This window comes from Maniola jurtina, chromosome 12 (genome assembly GCF_905333055.1).
Source record: "Maniola jurtina chromosome 12, ilManJurt1.1, whole genome shotgun sequence".
In the NCBI taxonomy this organism is placed as follows: domain Eukaryota; kingdom Metazoa; phylum Arthropoda; class Insecta; order Lepidoptera; family Nymphalidae; genus Maniola; species Maniola jurtina.
This window is the reverse complement of record NC_060040.1, coordinates 12,469,275-12,487,777: the sequence shown is the minus strand read 5'-3', so window position 1 is coordinate 12,487,777 and position 18,503 is coordinate 12,469,275. Positions and strand designations below refer to the sequence as shown.

General features: G+C 35.5%; 1 protein-coding gene across 3 annotated transcripts in view; it reads right to left on the bottom strand.

Moving 5' to 3' along the window:
• Positions 1-18,503, bottom strand: part of LOC123870106 — a 58,398-nt gene that overhangs the window by 15,093 nt on the left and 24,802 nt on the right. For all 3 annotated transcript variants that reach the window (XM_045913274.1, XM_045913273.1, XM_045913275.1), the window contains exon 2: positions 17,875-18,153. In XM_045913274.1, the coding sequence (XP_045769230.1) occupies positions 17,875-18,051 (177 nt within the window). In that variant the 5' untranslated portion in view covers positions 18,052-18,153. The remainder of the gene's footprint in view (positions 1-17,874; positions 18,154-18,503) is intronic.

Below are 18,503 nucleotides of genomic sequence, written 5' to 3'. Positions count from 1 at the left end.
CAATGTTCATTTTTTGCAAACTTTATCTAACAACATATGAAATTTCCAGTCACACAAAACTCTCAAACCAATGTAATTTCTACAAAACTGTATCTTGACACTTACTAAGCGTGCGTAGAAAATGGATTTCTTATCCCCTAGGTACGTTATAACGAAGTTAAGTAGGTATTAGGGAACGTTCCAAACTTGCAACAAACATAATACCGATTTCTAGTCACGTTCCTTCACACTATATTACGCCCACTAGTTTTTTATTGTAACAACCGAAAAATAGTTTCCCCAGCCGCGTCCCTAGTAATGGAGACATGCTGAGAAATATTAATGCTTCAAAACCCACACCGATTACATTCTCCTCAGCTTTAGAAAAATCAACCCTAACTGAGCAACCTAAAGTTCGAAATCGTCTGCTAAAAGTATTGTGGGTTACGACGTTTGTAACAAAGAAGTTATAATGGTGACGTAGCAAGGACATACTTCGGACTGTCACACATGCTTAGCGTCTTTTGTGGCTTTGTCAGTTCTTATTTTGTTGGATTTATATGAAAAGTTGCTTGGTATTATTTCGTTTTTTCTGCCTTGACCTATATTTTAAGTGAGCATCGAGGGTAAGTTTTTAAGCGAAAAACCAGTCAAAAGAGTTAGCGAGTAGAGTTAGCTATACTGAAATCAATCCTTATTCAGATCTCAACAATTAATCCCCATTATTATCATGAGAATGATCGCCATGTTATTGTGCAAGTCACTCGCCTGCCTCTTTATCTTAGGCTGAAGTAAGGTGTCTATACCTTTATAAGATTAGATATTACCTTAGATTCCATTAACTTTTTCAACAGGTTATGGGCCCAGCCTATTCAAGTCATTCGTGCAAATTCGAACAAGAATTTTTTTTAGTGTGTTTCTAACAGCATGAAGTGTCAAGATGTAGGTACAATATAAATAAGCTATATATTATACCTATCTATTTAGTTTAGCTGCGTTAGAAAAATGGGCTCTTCGCGTTCAGATCCACCCTTTGACAAATGAGCTGACCGAAAATCGTTATCGCGGTGAGATCTCTTCATAGGTCACTTTCGCGATTTAGGGTGGTATAAAGCTAGAATGTTATGCCTAAAATAATTTAGAACTATGTCTATGTTTGTATATTATATTAGCTTATGCCCGCAACTTCGCCCACGTGGACTAACTAAAGATTATCCTGGTAAATTAAATTAATTAAAGGTAACTATTTCAAACATCATAACTTAAATGAAACACAAGCTGAAAACCAATTACGTCATTAACTCCTTCCCACTTCCCAGTTCTCAGTATTACAAATTCACGACTGTAACCACTCGAATTCATCGACATTAAGATAACATGAAACTTTCCTGAAAACAGAACATTGACGGTCTGAAATCCATTTAACCCTTAACTGCCTTAGTTTATTCAAAGCTTACCCTTAAAGCTTGTCACACACTAGAGGTGAACCATAACCGTAGCATGCCACAGGACTTCAGCTACAATAATATTTAAAATGCAGCAGACTGTCGCACTGTTATATTCCACGACTCGGCATAAAATAGACTGCCGGATATCATACTGCATTATCATTATGTTATTGCTCCAGCGAAAATAACATTTAGAGACAAAAACGCTGTATGCGCCAATCATGACGCATTTACCAATATTAAAATGTAACCTGAGATATTTCCTGAAAAACGTGATAAGTGGTCATTCAATTAATGTCAGATTCTAATAAGAAATAATCCTTTGAACACGGTAAAGTATTATGGCTGTTCCGTTGGTGTTGATGTTCCTGAGCCATGACAATTACTTATATCTTAGGGTGTTTTTTAAAGTATTAGCGAAATTATAATAGCCGTCAAACAGAACAGCTGTTTTAAGGCCACCATTTTTTATCAAGGTATCTTAAAGTGCCTATTTATAAGTTAGTTATTTGTTTATTATGAAAAGATGAACTGTACGAAAGATTACATGCAATTTTTTTTTTGGTAATGTTAGTACAAATTAAAAGAACTTTGTTATAGTGTGCGGATTTTGCAGCCGGCCTCTGCTGTGCACTAAGCTTTATCCGGGGTACAACTTTAAGTTGGGCCAATCCCACAAATTAGGAACAACATCGCCTTGGCAAAGACAAGCCATTTGCCAAAGCGGATGCTATAAACTTTGCGAAGGGGATTCCCGCGTAAATGAAAAACAATAATGAGGCAATTTGTCTGGTGTGCCGGAATTTCACAGTCTGTCTAACATACAGTCTACCAATAGAGGGGTCTAGACAGAACAATCGCGCGGAGGCCAAGGAGCGAGACGTGTGAGGAACTGCACTAATAGCAGACGCAAACTTTAAATATTAATGATTTTTATTTGTCACTAGCCGATGCCCGCGACTTCGCCCGCGTGGATTTAGGTTTTTTGAAATACCGTGGGAACTCTTTGATTTTCCGAGATAAAAAGTAGCCTATGTGCTATTCCAGGATATTATCTATCTCCATTCCAAATTTCAGCCAAATCCGTCCAGTAGTTTTTGCGTGAAGGAGTAACAAACACACACGCACCCACACACACACACACACACACACACACACACACACAGACACACACACACACACACACACACACTCACACACATACAAACTTTCGCCTTTATAATATTAGTGTGATGGTGTACATTTGGTAATAATCAAGGCGATATAAAGCGGCTGGCATGATATGAAGTGGCTGGATGAGGAAGGTTGGGTGTGGTGGTGCTCTTTAGGGAAGGCCTATTTCCAACAGTGGACGTCCACAGACTGATGATGACGATGACGAATCAAGGCTAACGCTCATTGTTTTTTAATTAAGGAATTGTAGTTTTATGATTGTGAATTTTGGTCATCTTGGATTCGAATATTCGTAATTCCAATAAAAATTGAAAACGATATGCATGTAAATCAAAGAAAACTTAAGTTATTTTGGATTTGAAAATGGACGTCATTTCCGATTATTATTATTTTAAAAAAACTATAAGAAATTAAAAGCGATATTTATTTAATTATTTGGATCATAATATGAGTAGAGTTTCAACCCTACTAAGTAATATGACTGTAATGCCGGTTCTTCCGCGAATATCGAAGAGGTTTCGTTTCTGTATGGTTTTTTAACCCCCGACCCAAAAAGAGGGGTGTTATAAGTTTGACGTGTGTATCTGTGTATCTGTGTGTCTGTGTATCTGTGTATCTGTGTATCTGTGTATCTGTGTATCTGTGTATCTGTGTATCTGTCTGTGGCATCGTAGCGCCTAAACGAATGAACCGATTTTAATTTAGTTTTTTTTGTTTGAAAGGTGGCTTGATCGAGAGTGTTCTTAGCTATAATCTAAAAAAATTGGTTCAGCCGTTTAAGAGTTATCAGCTCTTTTCTAGTTTTCTTGTAGAAAAGAAGGTTACATAACCGTTAAAGGTTCATAATATTATGTCAATAGACAAATGTCAAGCTGTCAAGATGGACGTTGCCTAAATACATAATTATTTATTTCAAAATGATGTTTTGGAAAACTCAGATACTTTGGATCGTCGGGGGTGTTATAAATTTTTAATTTACACTTGTCTTACACTGTGATAATATCATGTAGTATCATCTAAGTAAAAGGGGACGAAGATTGTCTTGGCAAAGCTAGCCTGTTGAGATAGACGCGATTTATCATGTATATTATTAGGATGATTGAGCTTGGGTTCAGTACAAAGTTATTTGGTAAAAAAGGAGTTGGTAACTTTATGCGTTTGTCTCTGGGAATGTTTGCTGTTATTTGTCTTGTCGTGAATAATTTTTCTTTTTGCTTGAAACAAGGTTTCTTATTTCACAAAAATTATTTCTTTTTGATTTAACTTAGGTCATTCTCTAGATGGGGATCTCTAGGGATGGCAAACTATACTGGCCCTGACATGCAAGAAAAGTTTAGGCACGGCATCTTTTGAGGAATTTAGGCTCCTTATCCATAGAAAAATACTAATAATAATATACGTTGTGTTTACTATCAGTTTCCATATCCCGTCCATAGTGCATTTCTATTTTGACTGCGTCGTCACTAACCATGAGATCACAACCAGACTTAGATACTTGCGATCACACTAATATTATTTGTGTGTTGTGTGTGTGTATGTTTGTTTCTCCTTCACGCAAAAACCACTGGACGGATTTGGTTGAAATTCGGAATGGAGATAGATAATATCCTGGATTAGCACATAGGCTACTTTTTATCCCGGAAAATCAAAGAGTTCCCACAGGATTTTGAAAAACCTAAATCCACTTGGACGGAGTCTGGGGCATCAGCTAGTAAAAAAATAAGTCAAGGACTTTTAGGAGCAACAAAGGTTTCTAATAAGGCTTAGATTAATTATGTAATACGTAGGCAACGTTACGTTAAAAGACGATCTAGACAAAAAAAATATCCGAACAGACCCCTAGAGAGGAAAATGGTAGTTAATTACATAGAGATTTGATCGGAAAAGTTTTTTTGGGATAAGAAAAAGTTTTCTTTTAGCAACTGGAGCCTAGCTAGATTGCGTTTTTTGCAGATAAAAGCCTATTTACCTAATTTAACAGCCTATTACCATTAGGGTGACCTATCAACATTGAGCTGTACTGTGCTGTGTGATTGATGCTGTGCTCAGCTAAGCTTACTTTTTGGTGCTATGTTTCTTCTACTTCAACATTGAGCTGCGCGATGTGCGACTGCGATAGCGTGACATGCATGCACATAAGTGCAAGCAAGATAGACGGAAGATTGAGCGAGATGGGCAATGCGATGACAAGCGATTCAGCACGTGATCCTTGCTATGTTTTAAACAAAGTATACAGCAGTACAAGCACAGCGCAGCATGGTTTGTTTGTACTCGTATCTTCATTATAATCTACTAGTGTAAATCAAAAATTTATAACACCCCCGACAAGCGAAGGTTACAGTAACTAGAAAAAAGCTGATACCTTTCAAACGGCTGAACCGATTTTCTTGGATTATAGCTAAGAACACTCTCGATCAAGCCACCTTTCAAATAAAAAAAAACTAAATTAAAATCGGTTCATTAGTTTAGGAGCTACGATGCCACAGACAGATACATAGATACACACGTCAAACTTATAACACCCCTCTTTTTGGGTCGGGGGTTAAAAAGAAGCGATAGAGCATAGCAATGACGAAACATTGGGTAGCTGAGGCCACCAGGTGACTAGAGTTGCCATAGTAGGCTACTTTATTTATTTATTTAGTACTAACTATACTAACATAACTATAAGCAATTATTGCTCCCGACACACTGACTTTGTAATTACTAATTACTGTAATAATTTGGACTTTTAGTCTCAAATAAAATACTTATTTATTTATTTTGATAGCACAGTATAGCTTAATGGTGATTGGTAACCCTTATTAGCTTAACTCTTCAGTTGACGCTATCTTTGCTGGACCAGAAAACATTTGGGCAGAACTTCAAAAAAGTCGCTGACACAAATGCCTTTATGCCTAATGCCTAAAGGTGTAATCAAAAGTGTGCTGATGTTAGTCATTAGTACTTTCGAGGTGATAATTAGGAGCTAGGGTGCTATAAATAGGTTCGAGAAAGGCTGAACGTTTGTATGAAGTTTACAACTTGCTTAAAAGATAGGATAGGATACGAACGGGACTTTTATTTCAAGTTAAATCACTACTAAAGCATTTGAACTTTGAAAAATTATAAAGAACAGAACAACTTTGAAAAATTATACCATATACTATGAAAAATTTAAACTTAGGTAGGTACCTAAGTACCTAAGTTTAAATAAAGTTGAAAACTAAAACCCGACTGCGATCGTCTTAGTAAACGCTGAAATATTAGAGTCAAATTGATTTCCATCGCTTGGTATATTTTAATGTTGTAGTACAGTTATATTCATGAACTCAGAATTTTTTTCTCTTTCATTCGACATCCCACTCGATAGATACAATAGCAAAAAAAAATTTTTGGATACCCCCTTTTGGTGTAACATCCGTTAGGTCAACTTTTTTCGCATAAAATATAGCCTATGTCACCCAGTCCTTTATAACGAATCAATTACACATTCATCAAAATCGGCCCAGTAGTTTAGGCGGTACCTACGGTGGAACACACAGATTCTGGATACAAACATACATACGTACATACATACATAGTGTTAGGGTCGTATGCTTATTATTGAGATTAATTACTAATATGTGATATAATTCTATGTGTAATAATATTAATTAAGAGCTTATGAGGCGCATGATGTATGAATTGTATGTCTGTATAACTTACGTTAGTTAATAATATAAAATTAATGTCATTAGTAAAACCTCTTTGAAATGGATTGCATAAACGATTATATAAACTATAATGTCATAAAATGTATTCGAAGTTCGATTCGGGGTTGACATTTGAGTAGGAAGACAAGATGGAACGGAATATGTTTTTTATAGTGCAAATGTTCGACGAAATGTTAATTTATTTTATTATTAATAAATGATAAGAGAAGTAAGATTGTAAGATAGAATGATAAAGTAATAAATGAGTTGTAAATATTGATGGAGTTGTTTGAGCTTTTGGCCGATGCCAACAGTAGAGTGCTAAAATCATAACCCTTCCTTTCGGCTTTGCCGCAGTCGGGTAAAAATGAAAGCTCTTTATAATATTTCAATTCACTTCAAATATTCATTTCATTCACATCCCGGACTTCAGACAGAACAAGTGTAAATTAAAAATTTTCAACACCCCCGACAAATCATTTTCAAATAAATAATTATGTATATCTAGGCAACGTCCATCTTGACAACTTGACATTTGTCAATTGACACTTGAATATTATGAACCTAAGGGTTATCTAACCTTCTTTTCTACAAGAAAACTAGAAAATAGCTGATAAATTTTAAACGGCTGAACCAATTTTTTTGGATTATAGCTAAGAACACTCTCGATCAAGCCACCTTTCAAACAAAAAAAAGTAAATTAAAATCGGTTCATTCGTTTAGGCGCTACGATGCCACAGACAGATACACAGATACACAGATACACAGATACACAGATACACAGTCACACAGATACACAGATACACACGTCAAACTTATAACACCCCTCTTTTTGGGTCGGGGGTTAATAAAATAGTCAAAAGGTAGCAAAAAATTGTTTCAGGAAAATTAATGGAAGACGTGACGTCATTCCAATGATACGGCGGAATAAACCGCGGCCAATGAACCCTAGCATAAAACATTTTAGATACCGACATTTTATAACTGCTTGTGCTCACTTTTTCCCCATTTTTACTCCCAAGATAATTGTCGTTGCTTTAACTAATTACAATTATATTATTATCTTTTTTTTAAACCTTATTTCTCTTTCTTATTAAAAAATAATATACTTACATAAGTACGTCATATACGTATCTACGAAAAAAAATGTGTAAGTAATTAGAGAAATCTGGAAACCAAAAACACACTAATATTAATTTCTAGAAAGTGTCTACAAAATTTCTTTGAGTTTGGTTAATATTCAAATGAAAAACAAACTACGTTTGTATGGATGCCGCGGGGAGCGCACTACTCCTTAGTGCCCTCCCCTTCTTAAAAAATATGATAGCTATAAGAAAATGTATATTTGAATATGAATATATTTTGCATATTGAATATTAATTATATTCATCAATAATTTGGTTCGGTGCATAGGTAGGTACTACCCATAATGTTCATGGAGTTCTGGCCCATAGACTAGGAAAGCCTGTATCTTAAGGGTCAATGCCTTCCCAAATAAAAAATAGTTGATAACCAATAGTTGTAAGTAACAAACAAGGTACCCATATACTTAGTTTATAAGTATTTAACCCCCGACCGAAAAAGAGGAGTATTATAAGTTTAAAGTGTGTATCTGTCTGTGGCATCGTAGCTTTTAAACTAATGAACCGATTTTAATTTAGTTTTTTTTGTTTGAAAGGTGGCTTGATCGAGAGTGTTCTATAATCCAAGAAAATCGGTTCAGCCATTTGGAAGTTATCAGCTCTTTTCTAGTTACTATAACCTTCACTTGTCGGGGTTGTTATTTTTTAATTTACACTTATCTCTAAAATAGTTAAAATACATGTTATCTAAATGACAGGATGGAATAGATGGCAGCCAATGAACCCTCCCATAAAACATTTTAGAACCCCACCCGCGCCCCACCGATGTTTTATCACTGTTCAAGTTAGACTTTTTCCCCATTTGTCTTTTAAGCTAAGTGATATTAGTTAACTTTTTTGCTTAATTTACCTAAACCTTTAGGTACGAATGTATTAATTAGATCACTCAATCATCATAAATTTTGTATGAAAAAATAAATGAATGCTTATATTCATTGCTCAGATAAAGAACAAAAATACAGTAACACAGAAAGTTAATTAGATTCAAAAACGTATAATTTGGAAGACTTACACTGGAAATTATGCATAGTCAAGGTGGTGGCTCCTTAAGGGGACCGCTCAACTTAATGCATTGCATTTATTGAATACTAGCTGATGCCCGCGACTTCGTTCGCGTGGATGTAGGTTTTCTTAAAATCCCGTGGGAATTTTCTGATTTTCCGGGATAAAAAGTAGCCTATGTGCTAATCCAGGGTATTATCTATCTCCATTATTTTCAGCCCAATCCGTCCAGTAGTTTTGCGTGAAGGAGTAACAAAGATACACACACACACACACACACATACACACAAACTTTCGCCTTTATAATATTAGTGTGATATGATAGTGTGATTAGTGTGATAGTGTGATTAGTGTGAAGTGTGATGTCAATAATTATTATCATCTGAATGGTCCACTGAAGAACCCACTGACTTGACTATATCTTGCAGGAAACAGATTTGCAGAAACTGACAGACGGACTGACAGACAGACAGACATACAGACAAACTTTCGCATTTATAACATTAATATAGATTAGTATGGATTTTAGATATAGATTTAGTTCTCTCTCCACAAAACGATTATTCGCAGAATTGCGCAATTAAGAGGATCATTGTCAACGATCCCCCGTCGATTTCCTACGTATGATATTATTGTTCTCATCTCTATCTGCCCTGGTTCGTGCATTCTCGGTTCCTAGATCGGTACATTTGTGATATCCAATTCAAATTGCTGTGATTGGCTGAATTTACCATGTTCTTGCTGCGACAATGAGTTTGAGCCACTAGCGGAACAATGTTAGCCGGTCAGAAATGATTGCAATTAGTCAACCTGTTTGACGTCCGTGTTCTGTTTTCGATTACATAAAAGAAAATATTGTTGTTGCAATCATCAATTTTAGCAAATAGTGAAAGAGAGTCGGCCAATCAGAGGTCACAACTACCGTCACACTTTCTGTCACACTATGGCAGTAGGCATACCGAGTAATGAAAACAATTTTTCATTCTGTCTAGGTCTAGTCTAGGGTTGCCACCTGCCTCTTTTTGATTTACAGGCTACCACCATCAAAAATACGGGGTTTAGATTTGAAGAAATTTGAAAATTTGAAGTATTTGAAGAAACAGGCGGTGGTTCTCTCTGAAATGCATGGAAAGCCTATTTAGATATTTCAGTTTATTTGTAAGTTTTGTATTTTTTCTCTGTATGTTGCCGTGTCTTGATTGGTGAACTGTGTTTGCAATGTGGTTTTAAATAAAAGATTTATTTATTTAAATAGCTTTTAAAAACTCTTAGTTTTGTAAAGCAAAATGTTATACATTTCATGCATACAATCTTTTCATTTTAACTTAAAATTACATTTAATTTGTAATTCCACCTTCACAGTATCAATACTATGGCCGTAGCCAGGAATCGATTTCGGGAGAGGTTTTATCAGGGCCGGAACTGAATCATGTCATGAGGAAAAAAACATTCGCTCAACTTTATGGGCTAATTACCTGGTTAGTGGAATTTCGCCTTTCAATTTGACAGTGAGATAAAATACAACAATAAAAAAGCGCGAGCGCAGTGAGCGTAAGTGTTTTTGGTTCAATACAGAAAGAATTAAAGTGAAAGGGAAACGAGTTTAGCCATGGCAAGATTTTATTTTTAACGCTCCCTATCCATACTAATATTACGAATACGACAGTATATCTATTTGCCTATCTATTTGTTACCCTTTCACGGCCCATCTTCTTTACCAAAATTTTGGTACTTACTATTCAGAGGTAACTTGCATCCCAGACATAAGCTTTTTAGTCCGGAAAATCCCCCACGGAATTTTTAAAACTCTAAATTCATGCAAACGAAATTGTGGGGCCTACACCAAGTAATACAAATTCAAAGCGCGAGTGAAGTGAGCGCGAAATGTTGGATATATTTCCAAAAAAAAATTGGTAAGCAAGTGCAAGAAATAGTGTAAGTATTATTTTAGGCTTAGGTTTTTGACGGCTTCCCAGGCGCAGTCGCCATTTCTAAATTTCTGGTCTGGTGGGAGGCTTCGGTCATGGCTAGTTATATGGTTAGTATGGCCCTAACGGCCAAAAAATTAAACTGCATCATCACTTACCACTAGAAAAGATTAAAGTCACGGGCTAACTTGTATAAAAAAAGGCTAACATCCTCAAACCAAGCCCCGCCGCCTTGACTACGACCATGATCAATATCGAGTGGGTTTCGGCTACGCATTGCCGCAAAAGGAAAATATTCTTTCTACTGGACATAACGTCAGTGTTCGGTTTCGCCAGCCAAGTGCGAGTCAGACTCACGCACCGAGGGTTCCGATTCGGGTATTTTTTTCGACATTTTACACGAGAAATCAAAAACTGTTATGCATTAAAAAAATTATGCATAAAAATAAATAAAAATCTGTTTTAGAATGAACAGGTAAAGCCCTTTCATATGATAACCCACCTGATATATGTAGTTATCTTACTTTGAAAATTGAAAATACTAATATTTGTTCATGAACACATGACAGACGGATAGAAGGACAGATGGACAGACGGACAGACGGAAAGACAGACAGACTGATAGACAACGAAGTGATCCTATAAGAGTTCTTTTTGCTTTTGAGTTACGGAACCCTAAAAATATTTAGTTTTATTTGCCCCGTATTTTATTTTCATAATTACCGGTTTCTCTATCCTGAAATACGGGGTAACCAGTAAAATACGGGGCCTCTGGCAACCCTATTCGGAAAACACTGTCACATTCAAGTTAATGTCAAATATTTTGTTTTCAATTACAGAAAGCTGCATCAATCATTATTACAATATTTTCTTTGTTGTGATTGGCTGAATTTTTGAGTTTCAGCCAATAAACAGACTGTTTGCCAATTAAACGTCATAACAATATAAATGCCAGAAAGTTTAACCAAATAAAACAAACTTAATGAGAACCTAGTGAGAATGCAAACGGCACACAATTTATAATACATATTATGTTAGTCGTATATAATAGATATTATAGTAGTCGTTCACTTTGGTAATAGTCAGATTGTCATCAGTAAAATTGATATTGGTTGATGTATCGTAAATTATTGTTTCGATGACAAATATTTTTATAATCTATTTATCTTTGAACAGAATGGAATAGAATGAAATGGAATGGAATACAATGATAAATTTTTATTCCTGTAAACTTTTAGGTATACTTCAAAGTGTTTTTGAATGGTCAGAAAAATTTACCACTGGTTCGGAATGCCGTTCCTACGTTTTTTAGGGTTTCGTACCTCAAAACGAAAAACGGAACTCTCATAGGATCACTTTGTTGTCTATATCTCTGTCTGTCGTGTGTGTCAAGAAAACCTCTAGGGTACTGCCCGTTGACTCAAAACCATGAAATTTGGCAGGTAACCTAACTGCGTAATTTTGGGTAGTTTTTTAATCGATAAAGAAAGTTTGCGACATTGTTCAATAAAAAATTTGGATTCCAACTCCTCAACCCTGATGTTGCAGGGGACCTGACTACTAAAGCTAATGGGATTTAAAAAGTGTCGATTATTAATTGATATTGAAGGTATCTATACCAAGTAAACACTTTGTCGTTGACCTCAACCCTGATGCTGTAAGAAATTGCATTCCTAAATCCTGGTGATCCCTCGGGATTTGAAAAGGATCATCCGTTTAAATATTCTTACTTGATACAGAAACAAGTTGCATCCCGGGGACGGGCTATTACGGAGAGGCAACTTTTGTTCTGGGAAATGAAAGGATCGGGATTTTTAAAAACCTAAATCCACGCGAGCGAAGCTGCGGGCATTAGCTAGTTGTAAATATATTTAGAAGCTACTATAAGATAATAGATAAGGTACTTATTTCCTTATATTTTTATTGTATGGCAGCGCGCGGTTTTAAATTATAAATTGCACGTCCTGTCCTTTTCTGTAATACATTTTTTTCTCAATATCTACCGCTTTATCTCATAGCAAGAGTCCGTAAGACATAATACAGTGAAAATAAGCAAAATATACAATTTTTGCAGTTTCCACGTCAGTACCTGTCGAATTTTTCTAACAGTGTAAGCAGCAGAGCTGAGTTTACCATCAAGTGTTGATATGTGGGTGTTCCATAGAAGCTTTGCATCTAACATTATACCGAGAAACACGGGGTTCTCCTTTATTTTCAACATATGATTATTTATCAATGAATTTATGTCATTTAAGGTCCTGGTATTGGGCAGTGTGAATTCAACACACTTAGATTTCTTTGCATTTGGAAGTAAATTGTTAGCAATAAATCAGAGAGTGACCTGTGATATGGCATTACATATAGTATACATTGTCAAAAAATATAATATTAAAGCTGTGCGTATTGCGTGAGGAATAGGTTGCAAGAGAGTTGCAACTTGCAGGGTTTGATGCATGCGCTATTGCCAGCAAACATGAGACATATTTTTATCTACAGGCAACGTCTGAGTAGGTAACGCATACGTCTAACGCAAGTTGAAATGTACCAGTGTATTTAGTTAGACCTATCGACAAGTTTGGAGTTGGGTGCAGTCTAAATGTGGCCCGTGTGTTTAGACTGTCAGTTTCTGTCAGTTTCACGTGTCGTCCCCCGCACTTCACCACCCCGCTTGCGCAAATCGAGACAGCACGAAATTTTCAAGATTTCTGGGTGTAATTTCTGGTTTTCGTAGTTCCCACATAATTATAACAATATAAAATATATAACGATAATTTTTTTACTACATAATATTCATTAAATTTTCTAGGTCTGTGGTTTTTCCAAATTTCATTAAATTGCTTCGTTGTCTAGAAAAACGAGCACAAAGTTGGGCCTTTTTTTAAAGAAAAATACAAATCTTTGAGCCCCTGTAATTTTAAAACTACATATTTTTAGAAAAATCTAAAACACCACAGACACAGATATTAGTTTCTAGACTATGTCTGCAAAATTTCATGGACTTTGGTTGCTTAATATTCAAATGAAATGGGAACTACGATTGTATGGAGTAAGTGACGGAGAGAGCTCTGTTAAGTACGCTATTTGGTAAAGGAAAACTAAAGCTAGGAAACCCGAACCGGCACTGTATCAATTTACTTGAATTCAAGCTAGAATAGGTACTACAAACTTCCGTTCATAGACAAACTCTCGTTAAATCGATGGAACTGATTAACGATTTATCCAGGTCAAAAAGGTTAACAAACTTTACCTTACCACGTTAAAACTACGAGCAACTCGACGATAAATTGCCTGGAAACATCCGGCCCGAGGAAATGAGAGGTTATTTCCAATCCGTTATCTGTTTAAACTTTGTAAAATATTTGATTTCGAACGTATATTTACGTATACGTTGGCAATTCGTAACTTATAAATTGTAAAATGTATTAATAATTACAATTTTACGGAATTGAATTGAATGAAAGTTTTATAAACCTGTATTAAATTTGTGTAAGCATAAAGTGTGTTAATTTTCTAAGGGCTAATCTTCGGAATGGCTGAACCTATTTTGAAGGGACTTTCACAGATACGTAGATGATTAACCAAGGAGTAACATCATAGGCTACTTTTTTAACTGACTTTAAAAATGGAGGAGTTGTGTTTTTCTACCTATGCACTGATATCTCCGAGATTTCTGAACCGATTTGCGTAATTTTTTTTTAATCGATAGAGGAATTTTGCGACATTGTTCCATAAAAATTTTGGATACCAACTCCTCAATATTGATGCTGCAGGGGATCTGATCAATCCACCCAGGCGAAGCTGCGGGCATCATCTAGTAAATAATATAAATATTGACCATTTTTGAGCATAATGGAATAATATTGACTACATTTGCATTAATTGGTATCGTATTCAAATGTTTTGATTTTCATTGCATATTAATATTATTATTTCGATCACGATTGGCCATTCAGAGGGTAACGACTACTAGTAATGTGTTAAACGCCTCTACGTGACAAAACAAGTTGAGTCTACAATTATTATGATCGACCAATCATTTAGCATCGTTATCGGTTTAATTGAGCTATTAATGTGCTATTACTGTTTAAACAAAGCTTTAATGGCCTAGCGGTTAGGCTGATCACACATTTTCTACTATTTTATTTAGTTCTACTACTTTATTTTATTATTCTACTATTTTATTAGACGGCCTCCCTAGCACAGTGGTACTGGAAGGTCCCGGGTTCGATTCCCGGAACTTGGGGTTTGTAATTTCTAAAGTTCTGGTCTGGTTTGGTGGGAGGCTTCAGCCATGGCTAGTTACTACCCTACCGGCAAAGCCAAACCGCCAAGCGATGCCAAGCGATGTAAATAGAATTAGGTTTTATTGTATTCTCAAATTACCTAAGAGAAGGTTTCTTGATATGTAGAAAAGTTGCCTTGATTTTCCAAACGAAAGTAGGGAAAAAACATTGAAGTGAAATACTATTGATGCAGGAGAAATGTATCTATTTTCCATCTATATACAAGTGTAGATTAAAAATTTATAACACCCCCGACAAAGTATCTGAGTTTTCCAAAACATCATTTTCAAATAAATAATTATGTATCTAGGCAAAGTCGATCTTGACAGCTAGACATTTGTCAATTGACATAATATTATGAACCTAACGGTCTGTTACAAAATTACAAGAAAACTAGAAAAGAGCTGATAACTTTTAAACGGCTGAGCCATTTTTTTTTTGGATTATAGCTAAGATCGATCAACCCACCTTTCAAATAAAAAAAACTAAAATAAAATCGGTTCATTCGTTTAGGCGCTACGATGCCACAGACAGATACAGAGATACACAGATATACACGTCAAACTTATAACACCCCTCTTTTTGGGTCGGGGGTTAAAAATAGATAGATTTCTCTATCTATTTTCTCTCTATTATCTATCTAAAATAGATAGCAAAATATATACAAATATTCGTATTTGTTTATTCTATGTACCTACAAAATCGGTTTGAAATAAAATAATGTATTCATGGTTTCGTGCGACTGAATTTAGTCATCATCATCATGATCAACCCATTTTCCGCCCCACTACTGAGTACGGGTCTCCTCTCAAATGAGAAGGGTTTAGGCCATAGTCTGCCACGCTGGCCCAATGCGGATTGGCAGACTTCACACACCTTTGAGAACATGGACAACCCTCAGGCATGCAGGTTTCCTCACGATGTTTCCTTCATCGTTAAAGCAAGTGATATTAATTAATTGCTTAAAAGGCACATAACTGAAAAGTTAGTGGTGCGTGCCCGGGATCGAGCCCCCGACCTCCGATTAGGAGGCGGACGTTCTAACCACTAGGCTATCACAGCTTTTTTATTAGTATTCAACACAATTTAGTATTCAACACAAATTCGCGATCATTAGAAAATGATTTAATGCCAAATTGAACGCTTGTGATTACATTTGCATTAGTCATTCGTGATTACATTGCGTATTGATTGCAATGTTGTTGCGATCGTGTTTCGTGTTGCGAAGGTGTTTAATATTGAGGGGCAATCATGTTGTTTGTGATATTTGATACATTATGGAGCTAATATACAAATAAATCTAATTAGGGTGTAATAACTGTGATTTATATAAAAGGAATACAACTGAATTATGGGACAAAAAAGATAATTTATTAAACTTTTTACCCCCGACCCAAAAGGGGGGTGTTATAAGTTTGACGTGTGTATCTGTGTATCTGTCTGTGGCATCGTAGCTCCTAAACTAATGAACCGATTTTAATTTAGTTTTTTTTTGTTTGAAAGGTGGCTTGATCGAGAGTGTTCTTAGCTATAATCCAAGAAAATCGGTTCAGCCATTTGAAAGTTATCAGCTCTTTTCTAGTTACTGTAACCTTCACTTGTCGGGGGCGTTATAAATTTTTAATTTACACTTCTTATAAAAAGTGCTTTCAAATCGTCAAGATACGTAAAAAATTCGAAAGAACTTTAATTCGGAATGTCTCTGCTACCGAGAAGAAGCAGCAAGAAATTCGGCGATTTCTCTTTTCAAAAATTCAATAGCCAGTCATGTAGGAGCGAGTCAAATCTACACTCATAATGATCACTAGCTTTTGCCCATGACTTTGTCCGCATGATGTAATTTATAGCCTGTGGCACCTGGGGATAAAAGTAGCTGTAAATTGGCCAAGAATTTTCAGAATCGGACCATTATTCTAGAGATTATCGTCTACAAACAAACTCACAAACTTTACCTCTATGTAATATTTTAACTAGACGCCAACTTTTGAAGTTTTGGTCGTCTATTACTTGTTAAGGCTAATCTAAAGATTTTCATCGATCGATATTAATGTGACGACTTTATTTCCATTTTTATTTTCCATTGTTTCTCCATTTGACATAATTCATTCATTTCCATTTTCAGTTAAAAATAATGTATTCCCGCGGTAGCATTGGAAATAATTTAATGCTGAATCGAATTTCTTATGATTACATTTGCATTCATTGGAATCATGATTAAATTTCGTTTTGATTTTCATATCGTAATGATTATGATTCGGTTTCGGTATTATTCGTAGTGTCGATGTTTTAACAGAGCTCTCTCCGTCACTCGCTTCATACAATCGTAGTTCCAATTTCATTTGAATATTAAGCAACCAAAGTCCATGAAATTTTGCAGACATATTCTAGAAACTAATATCTGTGTCTGTAGTGTTTTAGATTTTTCTAAAAATATGTAGTTTTAAAATTTCAGGGGCTCAAAGATTTGTATGTAAATTTTTAAGACCGCGCAACTTTGAAATATTTTAACAGAAATCTGGAAAACCACAGACATAGATATTAGTTTCTAGAATATGTCGGCAAAAATTTCATGGACTTTGGTTGCTTAATATACAAATGAAATTGGAACTACGTTTGTATGAAACGAGTGACGGAGAGACCCCTCTTAAATGCCCGATAGCCATCGATGCAGATAGCGTGAAACTAAATGTAATTATATTTATAATACCTACTAAAATTATTGTAGTAAATGTAACAGTAAAATTATTTTATATTGTTAACTAAAACAAATTAAATTGAAATCATATTGTTTAACTAACAATACAAAACAAACAAAGCAATCATCTATTTAATTTTGCATATTGTTAGTAGGTAAATACCCGCGAAGAATCGCCTAATTTTAGGGCACAAATAGTGGTTCAGATTAAAATCCGATTTGATTGTCATAGAACCAATCAGGGTAAACTGATTGAAACTTATAACTATCTAATTAGATAGTAACGATAGCCTAGAGGTTAAGTCGTCGTCCTTCTGTTCGGGAAGTCGGGGGTTCGATCCCGAGTACGTACTTCAACATTCCACTTTACATGTGTCTGTATGCCAGAGAGTTCTCAACAATGTTCTAAAGCTGTGTGGCGGCTGCCAATCCGTAAGTACTGGGTCACACTATGGCTTAAGCCCTTCTCATTCTGAGAGGAAATCCGTGCTCAGTAATGAACCACCGATGATCATGATGATGATTTAGTAGTAAAAATAAAAATACGCACCTGGTAATGTGTCTGTACAACCACCGCCCTAAAAACTATGGAAGCATCTTGAACTCTCGTCTCCAAAGGTCTCTCCGCGAACTTCGGACACTGGCTGTCACAAACTATTGTCTGGCACAATAACAAGACTACCACAAACAAATCCCTATTGGAAAACTTGACTGCCGGGCATGCCATTTTCAACTTTAACACAAACGCTTTAAGTTACATATTTGTATGTCATTTCACAGCACTCTGCTTCGCTCGCCGTTTCTTTTGTCGTTTCCTGCTCAGCATTATCTGTAACAAGGAAAGATATTTCAACGTTATAATAGTGACAGATAAGACAAAATCGTAAACAATAAACATTAAAGCTGAAAGAGGCTATTTGGCAACTGTTCGGTTTTATAATAAGCCTCAATAGCTTACCTAGCTTTATGAAAAATTGGAGAAGAATTGTTGTAAAAGCAACTTAGCTAGTAAATTAGTAATAGTACAAAAGAACTTGAAAAAAGAATTCAAGAAAAAAAAACCGAATTTAATAACAAACACTAAAAAGTAAAAAATAATTTAATTTAATACCGAATATATTATTTATACAAGAGTTAATGTAGTTCCATATTAACATTTTTTGGAGCCGGTGCTAATTA